The sequence below is a fragment of the Schistocerca cancellata genome, chromosome 1, assembly GCF_023864275.1.
Source record: "Schistocerca cancellata isolate TAMUIC-IGC-003103 chromosome 1, iqSchCanc2.1, whole genome shotgun sequence".
In the NCBI taxonomy this organism is placed as follows: Eukaryota; Metazoa; Arthropoda; class Insecta; order Orthoptera; family Acrididae; genus Schistocerca; species Schistocerca cancellata.
In genome coordinates, this window is record NC_064626.1 from 877,509,208 (window position 1) to 877,526,841 (window position 17,634).

At 38.8% G+C, this 17,634-nt stretch overlaps 1 protein-coding gene across 3 annotated transcripts in view; it reads left to right on the top strand.

Annotated features, from left to right (window-relative positions):
- The window catches only part of LOC126190282 (cell division cycle and apoptosis regulator protein 1-like), a 253,430-nt gene that overhangs the window by 180,639 nt on the left and 55,157 nt on the right, over positions 1–17,634 (top strand). For all 3 annotated transcript variants that reach the window (XM_049931010.1, XM_049931011.1, XM_049931009.1), the window contains exon 13: positions 689–889. In XM_049931010.1, coding sequence (XP_049786967.1) covers positions 689–889 — 201 coding nt within the window. The remainder of the gene's footprint in view (positions 1–688; positions 890–17,634) is intronic.

The window sequence follows — 17,634 nt, forward strand, 5'->3', positions numbered from 1 at the left end:
TGAAATGGGGAAGGAAGGCTGAAGCTTAATAGTGTTGGGGAACAGAAATAGACTTTTGTGTATGACAGAGTGATATCAAAGTGAAGTGACAAACAAGTATCTGTCTGCTCTATCTTTCAGATTATATAGCAGATAAAAGAATGTTGCATGACATTCCTAGAGTCAGTACCACTTTTAATTGAGTAAAATATTATACAGGACAGATTGGCAATTTTTGTCTGTTGAAGGACATTGTATTTAACTCATGTAATATAACACCCACGTTAATAATAATAATACATTATTATTATTATTATTATTATTTCTTTACTTTCTCAGACGTTAAGTCTGGTTAAAAATGGAAAGTGACGCGGACCTTGATGAAGCGTCACTTCCTTTTAACTGTACGGTATATGTTATATTGCATTTAGGAACTTTCGGGCAATTGAACATGTATCAGTAATTACGGATTTCTGTAATTGTATATATAAGTTTGGATGTAGCTGTATTGCATTGATGTACTGGTGGATATTGTGTGGTATGACTCCTGTAGTTGATAGTATAATATAATAATAGTATAATATAATAATAATAATAATAATAATAATAATTATTATTATTATTATTATTATTATTATTATTATTATTATTATTGCTGGAGAAGTAGTAATAGGTGTGTTTGTAACATATGGTGATGCTTTCTTTGCAGGTAAGTGAGCTGAGGCAAGAGCTAGAGGCACGCACATTGAGTCCTAAGGGACTGAAATCGCAGCTAATAGCTAGGCTTACAAAAGCAATCAAAACAGAAGCTGAGAAGGCAGAAGAATTGGAAGAAGAGAAGAAGAAGGCTGAACCAGAACCTCCAAAACAGGATTCGGATAGCAGGGAAGATGAGAAGAGAAACAGAGAAGTATGTCATTCCAAAGACAGTTACTCAGTGTATCTTGATCAAAAATAACATACAGATTACTGCTTCACTGTTTTAACTCTTTAACTCCTGAGCTACCTCTCTTATATCCACTTCAGAGCTGATAATTAAGAGTTTGGCCACTGGAGAGCATCCAGTCCAACATGTAGAGCCTGGCTGTTGTATTTTAGTTTAGGTAGTTGCCACCAGATATTGCCTTTACTGTGTGCAGCTTTTGATACTCCACAACAAACCATGCACTTTCAGCCTGTGTCCTGTAATGTTGTTTAGGCAGTTCTTCCAAAAATGGATGATTATAGTGGTCCTGAGTTTGCTATTGAATTTAGTGCCTCAGAAAGTGCATAACATGATGTTTGAGATTGAAAGTGACGACTGTTCATCAGTTGACTGACAGTTGCTCACCAGTAGTACAAGATAAGTATATCTACTGCACTCCAACCACCTCTTCCAATACTTCTGTTCACAAGAAATCTTGAAGCTCGTTTCACGAATAACTGTGCAGGTATATTGTCTTATGTGGATCAGGTCATTGACAGTGACTTGATAAACATTAACATCACAGAGACAAACACCTATGCTAAAGTACAATATATTTCTGAGTGAAAATACACTATCAGCAACAAAATAAGAGTATTTATCAGTGTTGTATTGGTTCAAAGCATTGTGATGTAGCCCAACTATCAAATGTGTATAAGAAAACACATATTGCTCGTTATTCCAATATTTGTACAGGTGTTGAGTTATTGCAGATTTCTGATGCCAAATATGTGCCTTAATTTTTCTAGCAATTTGCTGTAGAATCCTATGAACCTCCCACAGATGAAGCTAAATAAAATTTGGCTAGACTTTAAACAGTTTAACAATAAATTCAAATGTTTATGCACACCAGACAGAGGCTTGAACTGTTGGTGGTGGTGATTAGTGTTTAACGTCCCGTCGACAACGAGGTCATTAGAGACGGAGCGCAAGCTCGGGTTAGGGAAGGATTGGGAAGGAAATCGGCCGTGCCCTTTCAAAGGAACCATCCCGGCATTTGCCTGAAACGATTTAGGGAAATCACGGAAAACCTAAATCAGGATGGCTGGAGACGGGATTAAACCGTCGTCCTCCCGAATGCGAGTCCAGTATGCTAACTACTGCGCCACCTCGCTCGGTAGAGGCTTGAACTCACTGTGTTCATGGTACACGAGTTTCTAAATAGGTATGTGTGGTCTCACATTGTAGGAAAAGGAACGAAATTCAATAAAATAGTGAATGATATGCAAGATTCAACTCAGATTGTAATGATACTGAATAAAGGCTGTTGTCTTATTGTCAATGACGACGAGGATTGTTCAGTAAATAATTCCCCACATTTAAAAAAAAAAAAAAAAAAAAAACATTAATATACATAGACAAACATCCTTGTTGGTGCTTAACATTTGATGTTGGTTCTGTGTGCCAGTGAAGTTTCGAACTGCTCTGACAGATGGCAGAGCCGTAGTACAGCGTCAAAGTGGCATCTACATACAACTCATGTTACAAGCAGCGTGCTATTATTGAATTCTTGTATACAGAAAAAGAAACCGTGGTGAACGTATATGGTGATTCTGTAGTTGATAAAGATACAGTTGTGCAATGGGCAAAGAAAGTTACAGCCTCAGCAAATGCAGAAACAGAGCTCCATAATCAGCCACACTCGGGATGTCCTATTGCAGCCACTGCTCCAGACATGCTGAATCGTGCAGATACCATTATTTGTGCTGACCTGCGCATCACAACTCAACAATTGACTCTACAGTTGTCGATCAGCATTGGAAGTGTGTCTGCGATGATCAAGACTCTTGGATACTCAAAGAGGTGCACATCACCAAATTGTGTTGGACATCATTTCGTCATCCACCCTACAGTCCAGACCTGGTACCCTCAGACTTCCATCTCTTTGGGCCGCTTAAAGATTCTCTACCCCTTTGAAGATGACGATAGTGTCAGCCAATCAGTGAAAACATGGCTATGCCTACTGGACAAGAGCTTTTACCAGCAGGGAATATATGCTCTTCCACAACGTTGGCGTATGGCCGTAGAACATGATGGAGACTACGTAGAAAAATAGGACACAGACAAGACATGTTGATGTATATTGTTACTAGATTCTGACTCTTAACAATAAATATGTTGTGAGGAAAAAATGAGGAGCATTACTTACTGAACAACCCTCGTACTACACATTTCCTAAACTTGCTGACTTTCCAGTTGCTGAAAGAACTGATATATATGGAACTGTGTGTGTGTGTAGAAGAGGCATGCCTCCATCATTTAGTCATAAAAACTATAGAAGGCAAAAATTGTTGCTTTTCAGAGGGGGAAAGTGAGAACAGTTTGTGGGAAGGACAAAAGAGATGAGTCTCTCTTGACAACAGTTCGCAGTGCTTACGAGGTGCATTCAAGTTCTAAGGCCTCAGATTTTTTTTCTAATTAACTACTCACCCAAAATCGATGAAACTGGCGTTACTTCTCGACATAATCGCCCTGCAGACGTACACATTTTTCACTACGCTGATGCCATGATTCCATGGCAGCGGCGAAGGCTTCTTTAGGAGTCTGTTTTGACCACTGGAAAATCGCTGAGGCAATAGCAGCATGGCTGGTGAATGTGCAGCCACGGAGAGTGTCTTTCATTGTTGGAAAAAGCCAAAAGTCACTAGGAGCCAGGTCAGGTGAGTAGGGAGCATGAGGAATCACTTCAAAGTTGTTATCATGAAGAAACTGTTGCATAACGTTAGCTCGATGTGCGGGTGCGTTGTCTTGGTGAATCAGCACTCACGCAGCCCTTCCCGGATGTTTTTGTTGCAGTGCAGGAAGGAATTTGTTCTTAAAAACATTTTCGTAGGATGCACCTGTGCCCTTTGGAACGCAGTGGGTAAGGATTACGCCCTCACTGTCCCAGAACATGGACACCATCATTTTTTCAGCACTGGCAATTACCCAAAATTTTTTTGGTGGCGGTGAATCTGTGTGCTTCCATTGAGCTGACTGGCGCTTTGTTTCTGGATTGAAAAATGGCATCCACGTCTCATCCATTGTCACAACCGACGAAAAGAAAGTCCCATTCATGCTGTCGTTGTGCATCAACATTGCTTGGCAACATGCCACACGGGCAGCCATGTGATCGTCCGTCAGCATTCGTGGCACCCACCTGGATGACACTTTTCGCATTTTCAGGTCGTCATGCAGGATTGCGTGCACAGAACCCACAGAAATGCCAACTCTGGAGGCGATCTGTTCAACACAGGGTGTATACGACCCGGGACAACCGGGAAATCCGGGAAAAACCCGGGAATTTTTTCATCCGGGAGAAAACCGGGAAAAACCCGGGAATTTTTCATTGTTTTAGTTTTCAGTTAAATTTTTGTAATTTTGACTGCAGAATTGATTTTCTAGCAAAGATCGTTATTGTATCCTGCTACTGGAGAATGATACTGCAGCAATAAAATATAAACGAGAGGGTAAAAAATTTTAGTGGCAAAGGAAATGTGCAATTTACAACGAAACCCCGTGCACGCACAAGCGTCTGCAAATAGCAAAAATATGAAAAAGGCCGTAGGGCGCAGACTGTAATTCTTCGTAACAATGAACTGCTTCCTATGAGCATGACGTCACAACTGTTCACATTAGGTTCGTTTGACCAATTGCCAGCGGCGTGTTGCGCATGCGCATTTGACTCGCGTATAAGCATTACCTTCTCCCGCTCCCCGCTACGGCGCTACTTGTTTGGCTGTTCGAGGTGTAGTGGGGAGGGGTTAACCTGCACGTGACCCATGTTTACGTTAAGTGATTTCGCTGCTTCTCTTCGTTTACAGCTCCCACGTCACATGAAAACAAAACGGATTTCTGTGGCCGTGAGCTATCAAGTGAATTAAAATACATTCACATGATTACGGAGGGCAAAAATATATTATTATTTCATTTCCAAGTTAGTAGCAGTCAAGCATTAATCGCCTTGCAGAACAATATTTTTGCAAGTTCGCTAAAGAAATTTGGCTTGATTAATCTTTCCGCTGAAGCGATCATTTTATTTGAAACGAAGTGTTTCATTCTACAGTATTGGCTAGTTCCAACTGTTCGCTGAATTTCAAGTGCACGTTATCATCTTTTGCCATGTATGGCATTATGCCATAATAAAGAACCAAAAATGAGATCGCATAGTACTGGTACTCCAAGAAAATTTACATCCCAAAAACCACAATGAAAAGCTTAATATCAGATGGGACCTGCTTCATCGTGAATCTGGAAAAAGCCAATTTGCACTTCAAGCTGAATTATGCATTTTAGTATGGTTTACAAAATTCCGATGCTCTTTGGAGTACCGTCTGATGCCCTGTTTCTTTGATGGTGTAATCTAAGCTCTCTTAGTGCTTTGTACACACGAACATGCGGACTTCCTACACCACTGCAGTTGCACACGCACAATAATGTCTGTTTTCTGGCGCTCTCTGGCAACTGGTAAAACGAACCTATTTCTAACAGTCTCCGGGTAATATTGTGAACGGTGGTTAGAAAAGCGTTACTTTCAAAGTAAATTTCTTTTTACCCAAGATGAATTATGTTACGTGTGAGAAAGAGGGATGGATATCTAAATCACAGAGCGTTCCAAACTGAACAGTTTGAGGACCAGCCACTTATGACATTTATGTCATACTTTTAAATTTACTGGCATATTTGTGTGATGTATCTTAAAGTGTAACACACGCAAAAAAATATCAATATTGCATGTGAACGCTTAGCTTCTGTTGTAGCGTGTTAATCTTAGAGACCAATATTGTATGTGAAAGCTTAGCTTTTCTTGTAGATATACGGTACTGTATACATGAATGTAAACCGTTAACTTTTCCTCTTGTGTGGCGCTATGTAACAAGTGATGGTGCTATTGGCTGACTAAAACACGTGTCCTGTGCTCTGAATAGCTGCTGTCGTCGTCTGGCGAGATCTCGTGCCTTGAGACATGACTCGCTTACAAAAGGACATCGCAACCTCGGTTTCAACGCTCCGGAAACTCACGCGCTGTGTTTGGTGCAATTCAAATTTATACTTTCGTAATACGAAAATATGCAGCGTATATGTTGCTGCAAAACAAAGGTCTTTCCAAAACTTCTCTGCCCCGTCTTTTCTTTTTTTTCCGGGAAGTTCTACGCGATTGTATAAAACATTAACCATTCCAAGGATTGATAAGTTTTACAGTTCCGAGGGAAAATCTACGGAGAACGTACTGTCATTTAGCACGGAAAAGGTGTATTTTGCCCGGGAAAAAGCATATTTTTTTAAACGGGATATCCGGGAGAAATCCGGGAATAATCCGGGAAATTTTTTTCCTTGTCCCCGTATACACCCTGCAACAGTCATTCGGCGATCCCCCAAAACAATTCTCTCCACTTTCTCGATCATGTCGTCAGACCGGCTTGTGCGAGCCCAAGGTTGTTTCGGTTTGTTGTCACACGATGTTCTGCCTTCATTAAACTGTCGCACCCACGAACGCACTTTCGACACATCCATAACTTCGTCACCACATGTCTCCTTCAACTGTCTATGAATTTCAATTGGTTTCACACCACGCAAATTCAGAAAACGAATGATTGCACGCTGTTCAACTAAGGAAAACGTCGCCATTTTAAGTATTTAAAACAGTTCTCATTCTCGCCGCTGACGGTAAAATTCCATCTGCAGTACGGTGCTGCCATCTCTGGGACGTATTGACAATGAACGCGGCCTCATTTTAAAACAATGCGCATGTTTCTATCTCTTTCCAGTCCGGAGAAAAAAAATCAGAGGCCTTAGAACTTGAATGCACCTTGTAAATGAATGCTGTAAAGAAAAGACACAGGGAAGTGTTGAAGCCAGTAGCTATGATGGCACACAATAACACAATGGGCGGAGAAGACAAGGTAGATCAGCACTTAGCTTGGCAATCCACCAGTGCTTAAGAGGAAAGAAGTATTACAGGAAAATCTTTCTCTATCTCATTAAATTTGATTTGTGAAACGCATATGCCTTGATCGAAAAATGTAAATAAGAACAATTGTCTTGAGTTTCGTATTGTTGTTATCAAGAATGCTATTTAAAAACATCAGAAAGAGGAGTTTGTGTCAAAAGTAGCATGTCGTCAAGCTCCAAACCCAGGTGACTGATTTGCCAATGTTTTCCATCCACAACTACAAAACATTCAAACCCATTGTAAAAACCATGTTTTGATTTCATATCTAAACAGAAAATAAAAAAAATTACTTTTAAGTTTCAGGATACTTTAGTCAGAGTCTAGTATATGAGTGTACTCGGGATTTTATTTATGGTTTCTTTAAAAATTTGTAAATCATTATTAAGTTGTAAGAGCTATCCTTATACGTCTGCATGTAATGTTGTTCATTAAAGTACATGTTTCATTAATTTAAAAAAACTATTTTTGGGACATAATTTGTAAAAAAGAAAAGAAAACAATCTGTTAAGGGGTTAACATTATTTTGTTGCACTTGCACTGACATTAATAATGCATTCTTTCTCATAAAATATTTATCTCATGTATTTTATTTCCCACCTTCTTAATATATAAACAAACAGAAAAGTTATTCCCCAAATAAGACATGTCAGGTTGCAGACAGGCTCAACTAAAAGACACTCATATAAAGCTTTCAGTCACAATCTTCATCAGTAAAAATAAGTGTCTTTTATTTGTGCCTATCTGCAACTTGACGTGTCCTATTTACCGCAAGTAGCAATCTGTCTTTTCCACATGGTTGATATTCCTACCTGGAGTACCTGGAGTTTCCAGTGTTTAATTATTCCCCAAACTTATATTAATGCACTTTCACGTTCAATTCAAAGTGTTATCTTTCTTTCCTGTATATACAGGGTGGTCCATTGATCGTGACCATGCCAAACATCTCATGAAATAAGCGTCAAACAAAAAAATTACAAAGAACGAAACTTGTGTAGCTTGAAGAGGGAAACCAGATGGCGCTATGGTTGGCCCACAAGATGGCGCTGCCATAGGTCAAATGGATATCAGCTGCGTTTTTTTAAAATAGGAACCCCCATTTTTTATTACATATTCGTGTAGTACGTAAAGAAATATGAATGTTTTAGTTGGACCACTTCTTTCGCTTTGTGATAGATGGCGCTGTAATAGTCACAAACATATGGCTCACAATTTTAGATGAACAGTTGGTGACAGGTAGGTTTTTTAAATTAAAATACAGAACATAGGTATGTTTGAACATTTTATTTCAGTTGTTCCAGTGTGATACATGTACCTTTGTGAACTTACCATTTCTGAGAACGCATGCCTATACAGCGTGATTACCTATAAATATCACATTAATGCAATAAATGCTCAAAATTATGTCCGTCAACCTCAGTGCATTTGGCAATACGTGTAACGACATTCCTCTCAACAGTTCGCCTTCCGTAATGTTCGCACATGCATTGACAATGCGCTAATGCATGTTGTCAGGTGTTGTCGGTGGATCACGATAGCAAATATCATTAAACTTTCCCCACAGAAAGAAATTTGGGGATGTCGGATCCAGTGAACGTGCGGGCCATGGTATGGTGCTTCAGCGACCAATCCACGTGTCATGAAATATGCTATTCAGTACCACTTCAACCGCACGCGAGCTATGTGCTGGACATCTATCATTTTGGAAGTACATCGCCATTCTGTGATGCAGTGAAACATCTTGTAGTAACATCGGTAGAACATTACGTAGGAAATCAGCATACTTTGCACCATTTAGATTGCCATCAATAAAATGAGGGCCAATTATCCTTCCTCCCATAATGCCGCACCATACAATAACCCGCCAAGGTCGCTGATGTTCCACTTGTCGCAGCCATTGTGGATTTTCCGATGCCCAATAGTGCATATTATGCCGGTTTACGTTACCGCTGTTGGTGAATGACACTTCATCGCTAAATAGAAGGCGTGCAAAAAATCTGCCATCGGCCCATAATTTCTCTTGTGCCCAGTGGCAGAACTGTACATGACTTTCAAAGTCGTCGCCATACAATTCCTGGTGCATAAAAATATGGTACGGGTGCAATCAATGTTGATGCAGCATTCTCAACACCGACGTTTTTGAGATTCCCGATTCTCACACAATTTGTCTGCTACTGATGTGCAGATTAGCCGCGACAGCAGCTGAAACACCTACTTGGGCATCATCATTTGTTGCAGGTCATGGTTGACGTTTCACATGTGGCTGAACCCTTCCTGTTTCCTTAAATAACGTAACTATCTGGCGAGTGGTCCAGACACTTGGATGATGTCGTCCAGGATACCGAGCAGCGTACATAGCACATGCCTGTTGGGCATTTTGATCACAATAGCCATACATCAACACGATATCGACCTTTTCTGCAGTTGGTAAACGGTCCATTTTAACATGGGTGATGTATCATGAAGCGAATACCATCTGCACTGGCGAAGTGTTACGTGATACCACGTACTTATACGTTTGTGACTATTACAGCGCCATTTATCACAAAGTGAAAAAAGTGGTCCAACTAAAACATTCACATTTCTTTATGTGCTACATGAATATGTAATAAAAAATGGGGGTTCCTTCTTTAAAAAATGCAGTTGATATCCATTTGACCTATGGCAGCGTCATCTAGCGGGCCAACCATAGCGCCATCTGGTTTCCCCCTATCAATTTTTTCCTTTCTATGTATATGTATGTGTGCTGATATTTTGATAAGTCAATGTGTCTAGAATCTAAAACAAAGTTTGTAATGAGTGCACAGTGTGGAAGAAGGAAAAATAACTATGAAGAGAAAGTTTCCATTCTTCATACTGGTTCATCTCATTGTCAAATAATTTACCTTTGCATGATATTCTTAGTATCAGTGTGAAGGACACAAAGTCACTTACTGTTCTTCCCATCACTAACTAGTTGTACACACTGGAATGTTCTTAAGACTCCTTTTTCTGAATGAACCATGCAGTTTAGTTACAAGTGATAGTAGGGACAACAAGCCCTTAAAAGGAAGTGTTAAAATTCCATTTTGTAATACATTACATTATGAAAAATCTCTGAAGCATTAATATCTTACAGGGAGAGTAAAATCTAAAGTTATCAGATAATAAATGCAGCTAATTAGACATAAATGCATCTCATCAGATAGTAAAATCAACCACATCATGAATAAGTTTCTCACTTTCCAATAAGCATTGCAAAAACTTTATTATGGTTCTTGTTTAGTGTCTATGCTAACTCACTGTGGATTGTAGTGTGAAGGAGAAGATACATTGAATTCAAAGAGTTAATTAATAAGTTAGGGGAGCAACTGTTAAATGTTGGTAGTGGTGTCAAGCTGCTGTTAGTCAGTGGTACTTTCTACAGTCTTTCAATCTTCAGAAGAATACAGTATATATGTATGTCTTATTGCTTCATCGTTCATTCCAGATATGTACGTAAAGTCTCTATAAAATATGTTACAATTTTCTCTTCACTATGTACGTTACAGTTCAACAGAAATAATTTCTATTTTTGACTGTGATGACTCTACAAACATAACCTTACTGCTCATTTTCACCAAATAAATAAATTGCAGGGGTAAGAGCAGAACACACTGGAACCAGAAATATAGGTGAGATAAAGATGAGTATTGATAGTGAAATGCTGTTGTCGTGGTCTTCAGTCCGAATACTGATTTGAGCCTCCAGTACTAAAACGGTGATCCCTTGATGTCTCAGAATGTGTCGTATCAACTGATCCCTTCTTCTAGTCAATTTGTGCCAAAATTTCTTGTCTCCCCCAGTTCTGTTCTGTACTTCATTAGTTGCATGATCCACCCATCTAATCTTCAACATCCTCCTGTAGCACCACATTTTGAAAGCTTATAGTCTCTTTTTGTGTAAACTGTTTAAAGTCCTTGTTTCACTTCTGCACATGGCTATATTCCAAACAAATACTTTCAGAAAATACTTCCTAACACTTAAATCTACCGGGTGATCAAAAAGTCAGTATAACTCTGAAAACTTGATAAACCACAGAATAATTTAGATGGAGAGGTAAAAATTGACACACGTACTTGGAATGACATGGGATTTTATTAGAGAAAAGAGAAGAAAAAAAAAGTATTGCTAGACGCGTGAAAAATCTCTTGCGCACGTTGTTTGGTGATGATCGTGTGCTCAGCCGCCACTTTTGTCATGCTTGGCCTCACAGATCCCCAGACCCCAGTCCTTGCAATTATTGGCTTTAGGGTTACCTGAAGTCGCAAGTGTATCGTGATTGACCAACGTCTCTAGAGATGCTGAAAGACAACATCTGACGCCTTTTTTTGTTCTAATAAAACCCCATGTCATTCCAAGCATGTGTGTCAATTTGTACCTCTCTATCTACATTATTCCGTGATTTATTCAGTTTTCAAATTTATACTGACTTTTTGATCACCCGGTATATTCGATGTTAATAAATTTCCCTTCTTCAGAAATGCTTTTGTTGTCATTGCCAGTCTACGTTTTATATCGTCTTTACTTCAGCCATCATCAGTTATTTTGCTGGCCCAATAGCAAAACTCATCTACTACTTTAAGTGTCATGTTTCCTCTAAGCATTGCCTGATTTAATTCAACTACATTCCATTGTCCTTGTTTTGCTTTTGTTGATGTTCATCTTATATCCTCCTCTCAAGACACTGTCCATCCCATTCAACTGCTCTCCAAATTCTTTGCCGCCTCTGAGAGAATTACAATGTCGTCAGCAAAGCTCAAAGTTTTTATTTCTTGTCCCTGGACTTTAATTCCCCCTACTCCAAATTTTTCTTTTGCCTCCTTTATTGCTTGCTCAGTGTACAGATTGAATAATATCTGGAATAGACTAAAACCCTGTCTCACTCGCTTCTCAACCACTGCTTCCCTTTCCTGCCCCACAACTCTTATTACTGATGTCTGGTTTCTGTACAGGTTGTAAATAGCCTTTTGCTCCCTGTATTTAACCCTGCTACCTTCAGATTTTAAAAGCGCATTCCAATCAACATTGTCAAAAGCTTTCTCTAAGTTTACAAAAGCTATACATATTGGTTTGCCTTTCCTTAACCTGTCTTCTATGAGAAATCGTAGGGTCAGTATTGCCTCACATGTTTCTACATTTCTCTGTAGTCCAAACTGATTTTCCCCGAGGTCGATTTCTACCAGTTTTTCCATTATTCTGTAAAGAATTTGTATTAGTGTTTTGCGACCATAACATGTTAAACTGATAGTTCAGTAATTATCACACCTGTCGGCAACTGCTTTTTTCGAAATTGGAATTAGTACATTCTTCTTGAACTCTGAGGATATTTGGCCTGTCTCATCCATCTTGCACACCGGATGGAAGAGTTTTCTCATGGTTGGTTGTCCCAAGTCTGTTCCCAGTTCTGATGGAATGTCATCTGCTCCCGGGACCTTGTTTTGACTTAGATCTTTCAGGGCTCTGTCAAATTCTTCTTGCAGTATCATATCTGCCATCTCATCTACATCATCTTCCCTTTCTGTAATATTGTCATCAAGTTTATGTCCCTTGTACAGACCCTCTATATACTACTTCAAACTTTCTGCTTTTCCTTCTTTGCTTAGGACTGATTTTTCATCTGAGCTCTTGATATTCATTCAGCTGCATCTCTTTTCTCAAAGATGTCTTTAATTGTCCTGTAGGTGGTATGTAGATATGCTTCTAAATCCGTACATTTGTCCTCAAGCCATTCCAGCTTAACCATTTTGCACTTCCTGCCAGTCTCATATCTTAAATGTATGTATTCCCTTTCACCTGCTTCACTTGCTGCATTTTTATAGTTTCTCCTTTCATCAGTTAAATTCAATATCTCTTGTGTTATCCAAGGATCCCTACTATGTCTTGTTTTTTGATCTATTTGATCCTCTGCTGCCTTCACTATTTCATCTCATAAAGCTACACATTCGTCTGCTTCTGGATTCCTTTCCCCTGTTCTAGTCAACTGTTGCCTGGTACTCCCTTTGAAACTCTCAACAACCTCTGGTTCTTTCAACAGGCCCCATCTCCTTAATTAGCTACCTTATTCCGATTTCTTCACTTACAATATGCAGTTCACAACCAATCATTTGTGGTCAGAGTCCACACCTGCCCTTGGAAATGCTTTACAGCTTAAGACCTGGTTCCTAAATCTCTGTCTAACCGTTATGTAATCAGTCTGAAAACTTTCGGTGTCTCCAGGTCTCTTCCATATATGCAGCCTTCTTTTAGGATTCTTGATCCAAGTGTTGGCAATAATTAAATTATTCTCTGTTCAAAACTCTACCATGCACCTTCCTCTTTCATTCCTTTCCCCCCAGTCCATATTCACCTATTATTTTTCCTTCTTTTCTTTTTCCTACTGTGTATCTACTAGTGAAATAGGAAGGGGTAAATAATGGAAAAGTAGTTGACAGAAAGAAGACCGAGTAATTAAACAAACAACACAAAGCATAAAAGGGAATTCAAAAGGGACAGCAAATAAATAAGCCACTGAGTAGTTGGTGGAGGCAAGAGGAGAAATAAGGGTATAGATAACAGGAGAAGATGGCTCTGAGCACTATGGGACTTAACATCGATGGTCATCAGTCAACAGGAGAAGACATCAGCATAAATTGTGAGACCGAAAGGGAGGCAGAAACCAATCACATACTGCAGACATGTTTCACACTAGTGAAGTTTTAGGCTACTGGAAGACAGAATCAAAATTGGATGAGGTCATACACCCTTTGTCTGTGTCTACTCATCCTTGATAATAGATTAGTGGCCCACTGTTAACTTCATTTACCAGACATGTTTATCACCCCAAATACTTGTAGGATTATTCTTTGGATTATAGTTAAATTGATAAGTGCTAGAACTTACATTAGGTGGTTGTGTGGGATGGTGGGATGGAGATATTATCGTTATTATGGTATCTTGATCAGTTTCAGAAGAAGAATGTGAGTTTCCTGCATTTCTTGTCATTTCATAATGGTGCTATTAGTCTTGAACCAAGCCTAAATTGTGCCTTCTTATAATAATAATGGAAATTCATGGATGGAGCAATACATAAAATAAGGAAAATGCAACCACTTACCTATAGCGGATCAATGCATCACACACACAAACACAGTGGAAAACAGCATTCAGATCAGCTTTTGAGCACTAGCTCTTTTCTAGAAAAACATTAGAGTGTCATACTCGCGACCACTCAGACATCTAAAGTCACACTTCCATGGCTATTTTTGCTAGAAAAGAGCCAGTGCTCAAACACTTGTGTGAATACTGTTTTCTGCTGTGTGTTTCTGTGTGCCACACGTATATCTGCTACAGGTCAATGGTTGCCTTTCCCTTATTTTACGTATTGTTCTGACATCTTTTTATAGATCAATTCCAACACTTCCCTGAAAGAATGGATTCATGACACACTGAATGATTTGGTCAAATACAAGAAACTTTTCCTTGAAATGTGATCTGTTTAAATGAGGAACTGCATTATTGTTAAAAAAAAAGAATGCCATAACTTACAGACAGATATAAAGTAAGCTCTGATGCTGCTAACAGCAGAAGTCAAAGAAGTGAGTATTTAAATGTGGAGATTATACAAGAGGAAGCAAAAATATTGACTGAAAACCACACTGCAGTAGACTAACTGTCTTAAACAAATTCAAAAAGAATTTTCTATTTCTGTCTGAAGAAACAATTTTTTCTGTTGTGCTGAGGACAGAATTTGTATTATCAAATAGAGAAGCAGCTCTGCATGATATGTGTCTTAAGTTCAAGCAGAATAAACATTAATTAAGAAACCTAAAATTCTGTGTAATACCAAACTATTATCATTATATTTGAACAGATAAGAGCAGGGAAGTAATAAAGGCTTCTGGCACAGATAATCACTTATTGGTCATGTCTGGTGTACAAGAAATTGAGTGTATAGCTGATACAGTGTCTTATGAGGACTTACAATATGGTGTCTTAAAATATATTCCCAAACAGAGTCACTAAGATGAATAAGTCCACCATAAAATGTGACTGGAAAAAATTGCATCATTATTCACAAAGGTGACATTGAGAAACTTCAGAAAGCATTGAAGAAACATGTTTGATTCAAGGGATGCCTGATAGAGCATAGAAGCTATTGTAGGTTATAATGAATGTATCAAAATGTTTGAGGGTAACATGCAAAGCAGGGTGAAACCTATTATAACATTATAATTATTTGTAGAACCTGAACTGAATATTAATTTTTATTATTATTATTTTTCCTTATGTGGAGCCAAAATGGGCAGCAATTTAGTGATATGTTATTGTCTATATTACCTTAGTGTTAATTGCCTGAACATCCAGCTTCGTGCTGAAACAGTGAAACTTACCAGTTACTGTCTCATGAGACCATACTTATGAGAAAAGGTAAATGTGCAGACCACACAATTTATAGGAAGCTAGCATACAGAGATCATTAATGACAGAGGCTAGAAAAGAGGCATTATCAGTTTGTTGGTGGCTCATGCAAAAACTAAATCTGGCCCACAATGTCATGGAGGCCAGCTGCAATACTTCAGCTGTGTTTGCAGAGTAAATGCCCCCCCCCCCCCCCCCCCACACACACACACACACTCACACAAAGAAATTAAAGATGACTATGAGAACTTAGACTGCTTCCACAGCAAGGAAAAATAATCCACCATTAGGACGAACTTCTGGTTCTTGTATTCCTTGAGTAAGTGGCACAAGCAGTTAGATTTTGCAAAATTGCATTGTAAACATTGTGTACTTACTTTGGAAGAAAATATGTACAAAATTGAATCACAGTAGTGGGAGACTGTGATGTTTAGTGTACTAGTGGAAATTACGTGATGAGAGATTCTGTAAAAATATTAAGATTCTAAAACATAAAAGACATTGTTGACAGGGACATGCAAAATATTTCCTCAAGGGCTGAATATACATTATAAGTGGTTGTGATTGTGCTGTTTAAAAAACATGAGAGTTCTTACTTAAAGTTGCCACAAGTTTCACACTTATTTACGTAGAGACTTTTCAGAGATCCATTGAATGTCAACAACTTGCACAAAAAAATGAAAACATATGGTGCATAAATGCCAGTGTTAAGTCAGTCCTCTGCCAGATGAAAGATAAATGAAAAAGACCAGCACTGCATGTTTCCATCATTGCAGTCTGTGGCAACAGCATTAGTCTGCTAAGAGAAATTAGTGACATTGGTAAGTTGTTCCTGTCCTTCTACAATGCTGGATGTGTGTGTGCCAACAAAGCATCAAACCATGTAAAAAACACATGTTGACCAGAAAAAAATGTTAATAAAATTTTCATTATGTTGTCATGAAAGCCCAAACAATGTGATACTCAATTTGCTTGGTGCACATGGGAGAGCTGTTGAACTCAAATTCGAGATAATACAAGGAGAGTATTGCATATCTCTTGAAAGCCTTCTTGAAAATTTTGGAACCTCATAGAGTCAAATGGAAATCACCCATATACTTCATAGAATAGCCTCTGGTAATGCATGTTTGTGACTTGTATCGATCATTGGTGTCTGGTCACCTCCACACCCTTCTACAATGATCATCAGGCAAAATATAAATCTTGCTCTCATCAGTGAAGAGAATGTGACACTAATTGGTCCAGATTTCATTATCAAAATTTGAAGAATCTGATACTTATTTCTGTTCATTCTATGGCAATTTGTCATTTGCGTGTGTTCTCAGAAAGATGAACAAGAAATGTGAGAAATGCAATGCAACTATATTAAGTGTGTCTTCTTGTATTTGTTTAGTGATACAATAACTGCCCCTATAGTAAATAGCAGTAATGATATGAAATTTTGTTGTCTGAAGTTCAACAACAAGAACAGCAACAAATGATATATTGTGACAATTGAAGTATCCTTTCATAGACAAAAAAAAAGTTTTTTACCAGCTACATGTATGGTCTTCGATTCAAGGGGAGCAAGGAATGAAGAAGCAAGCTTTATGAAACTACAAAATAAGTTTGTATGAAGCATTCCTTAATCAAAATGTAGGCAATCTGTTCATAAGTGGACATCTGTGAAATCAAAACAGTCCTTGGTATGTCACCTATAAGATAATGGACACATTGCTGCTCAAACCTATCCCATACTTCATCAGTGACTCTCTCAAGCTCATCCCACTCATGATGCAGCATAGGTACAGATTTCACTCCATCGTGCGACTATATGTTAACCAATCATTGCCCATGTATGAATGGAGCACATAAATGCACTACAACCTAACGCCACATCTGCACTTGCTAATCCAGTAAAGTAGCATCACATAAATAGTTTATCTCAGGGATAGTGTAGTTATCTGCCCTTGTAATTGGAAAGACCAGGATATTTTTAAATTTAGTATAATAGTTGTGAGTAGTATTAAAATTAATAATGCACGGAATGTACTGGTTTGGAATAACGAATTATTTAGGAATAAAGGACAACTCACCGAAAGGCAGAAGTGCTGTGTTGTCGACAGATACACAAACACAAGGTACAGAGCTTTTCTTTAAAAGTTTTCGGAATGAAAACTGTTGGAGAAACACACACACCTGTCTCCCAACATGGTGTTCATTTGACTGCCAACTCTCTTCTGGCTCATGGTGAGTGTACTGGTTTGAGGTGGGGGTGCAGAGTGGGATAGGGTGAGGGATGGAGAGAGGCGGGAGACAGGAAGGGGGTTGGGAAGGGGGGGGGGGGCGGCTCGTGGGAGAGTGG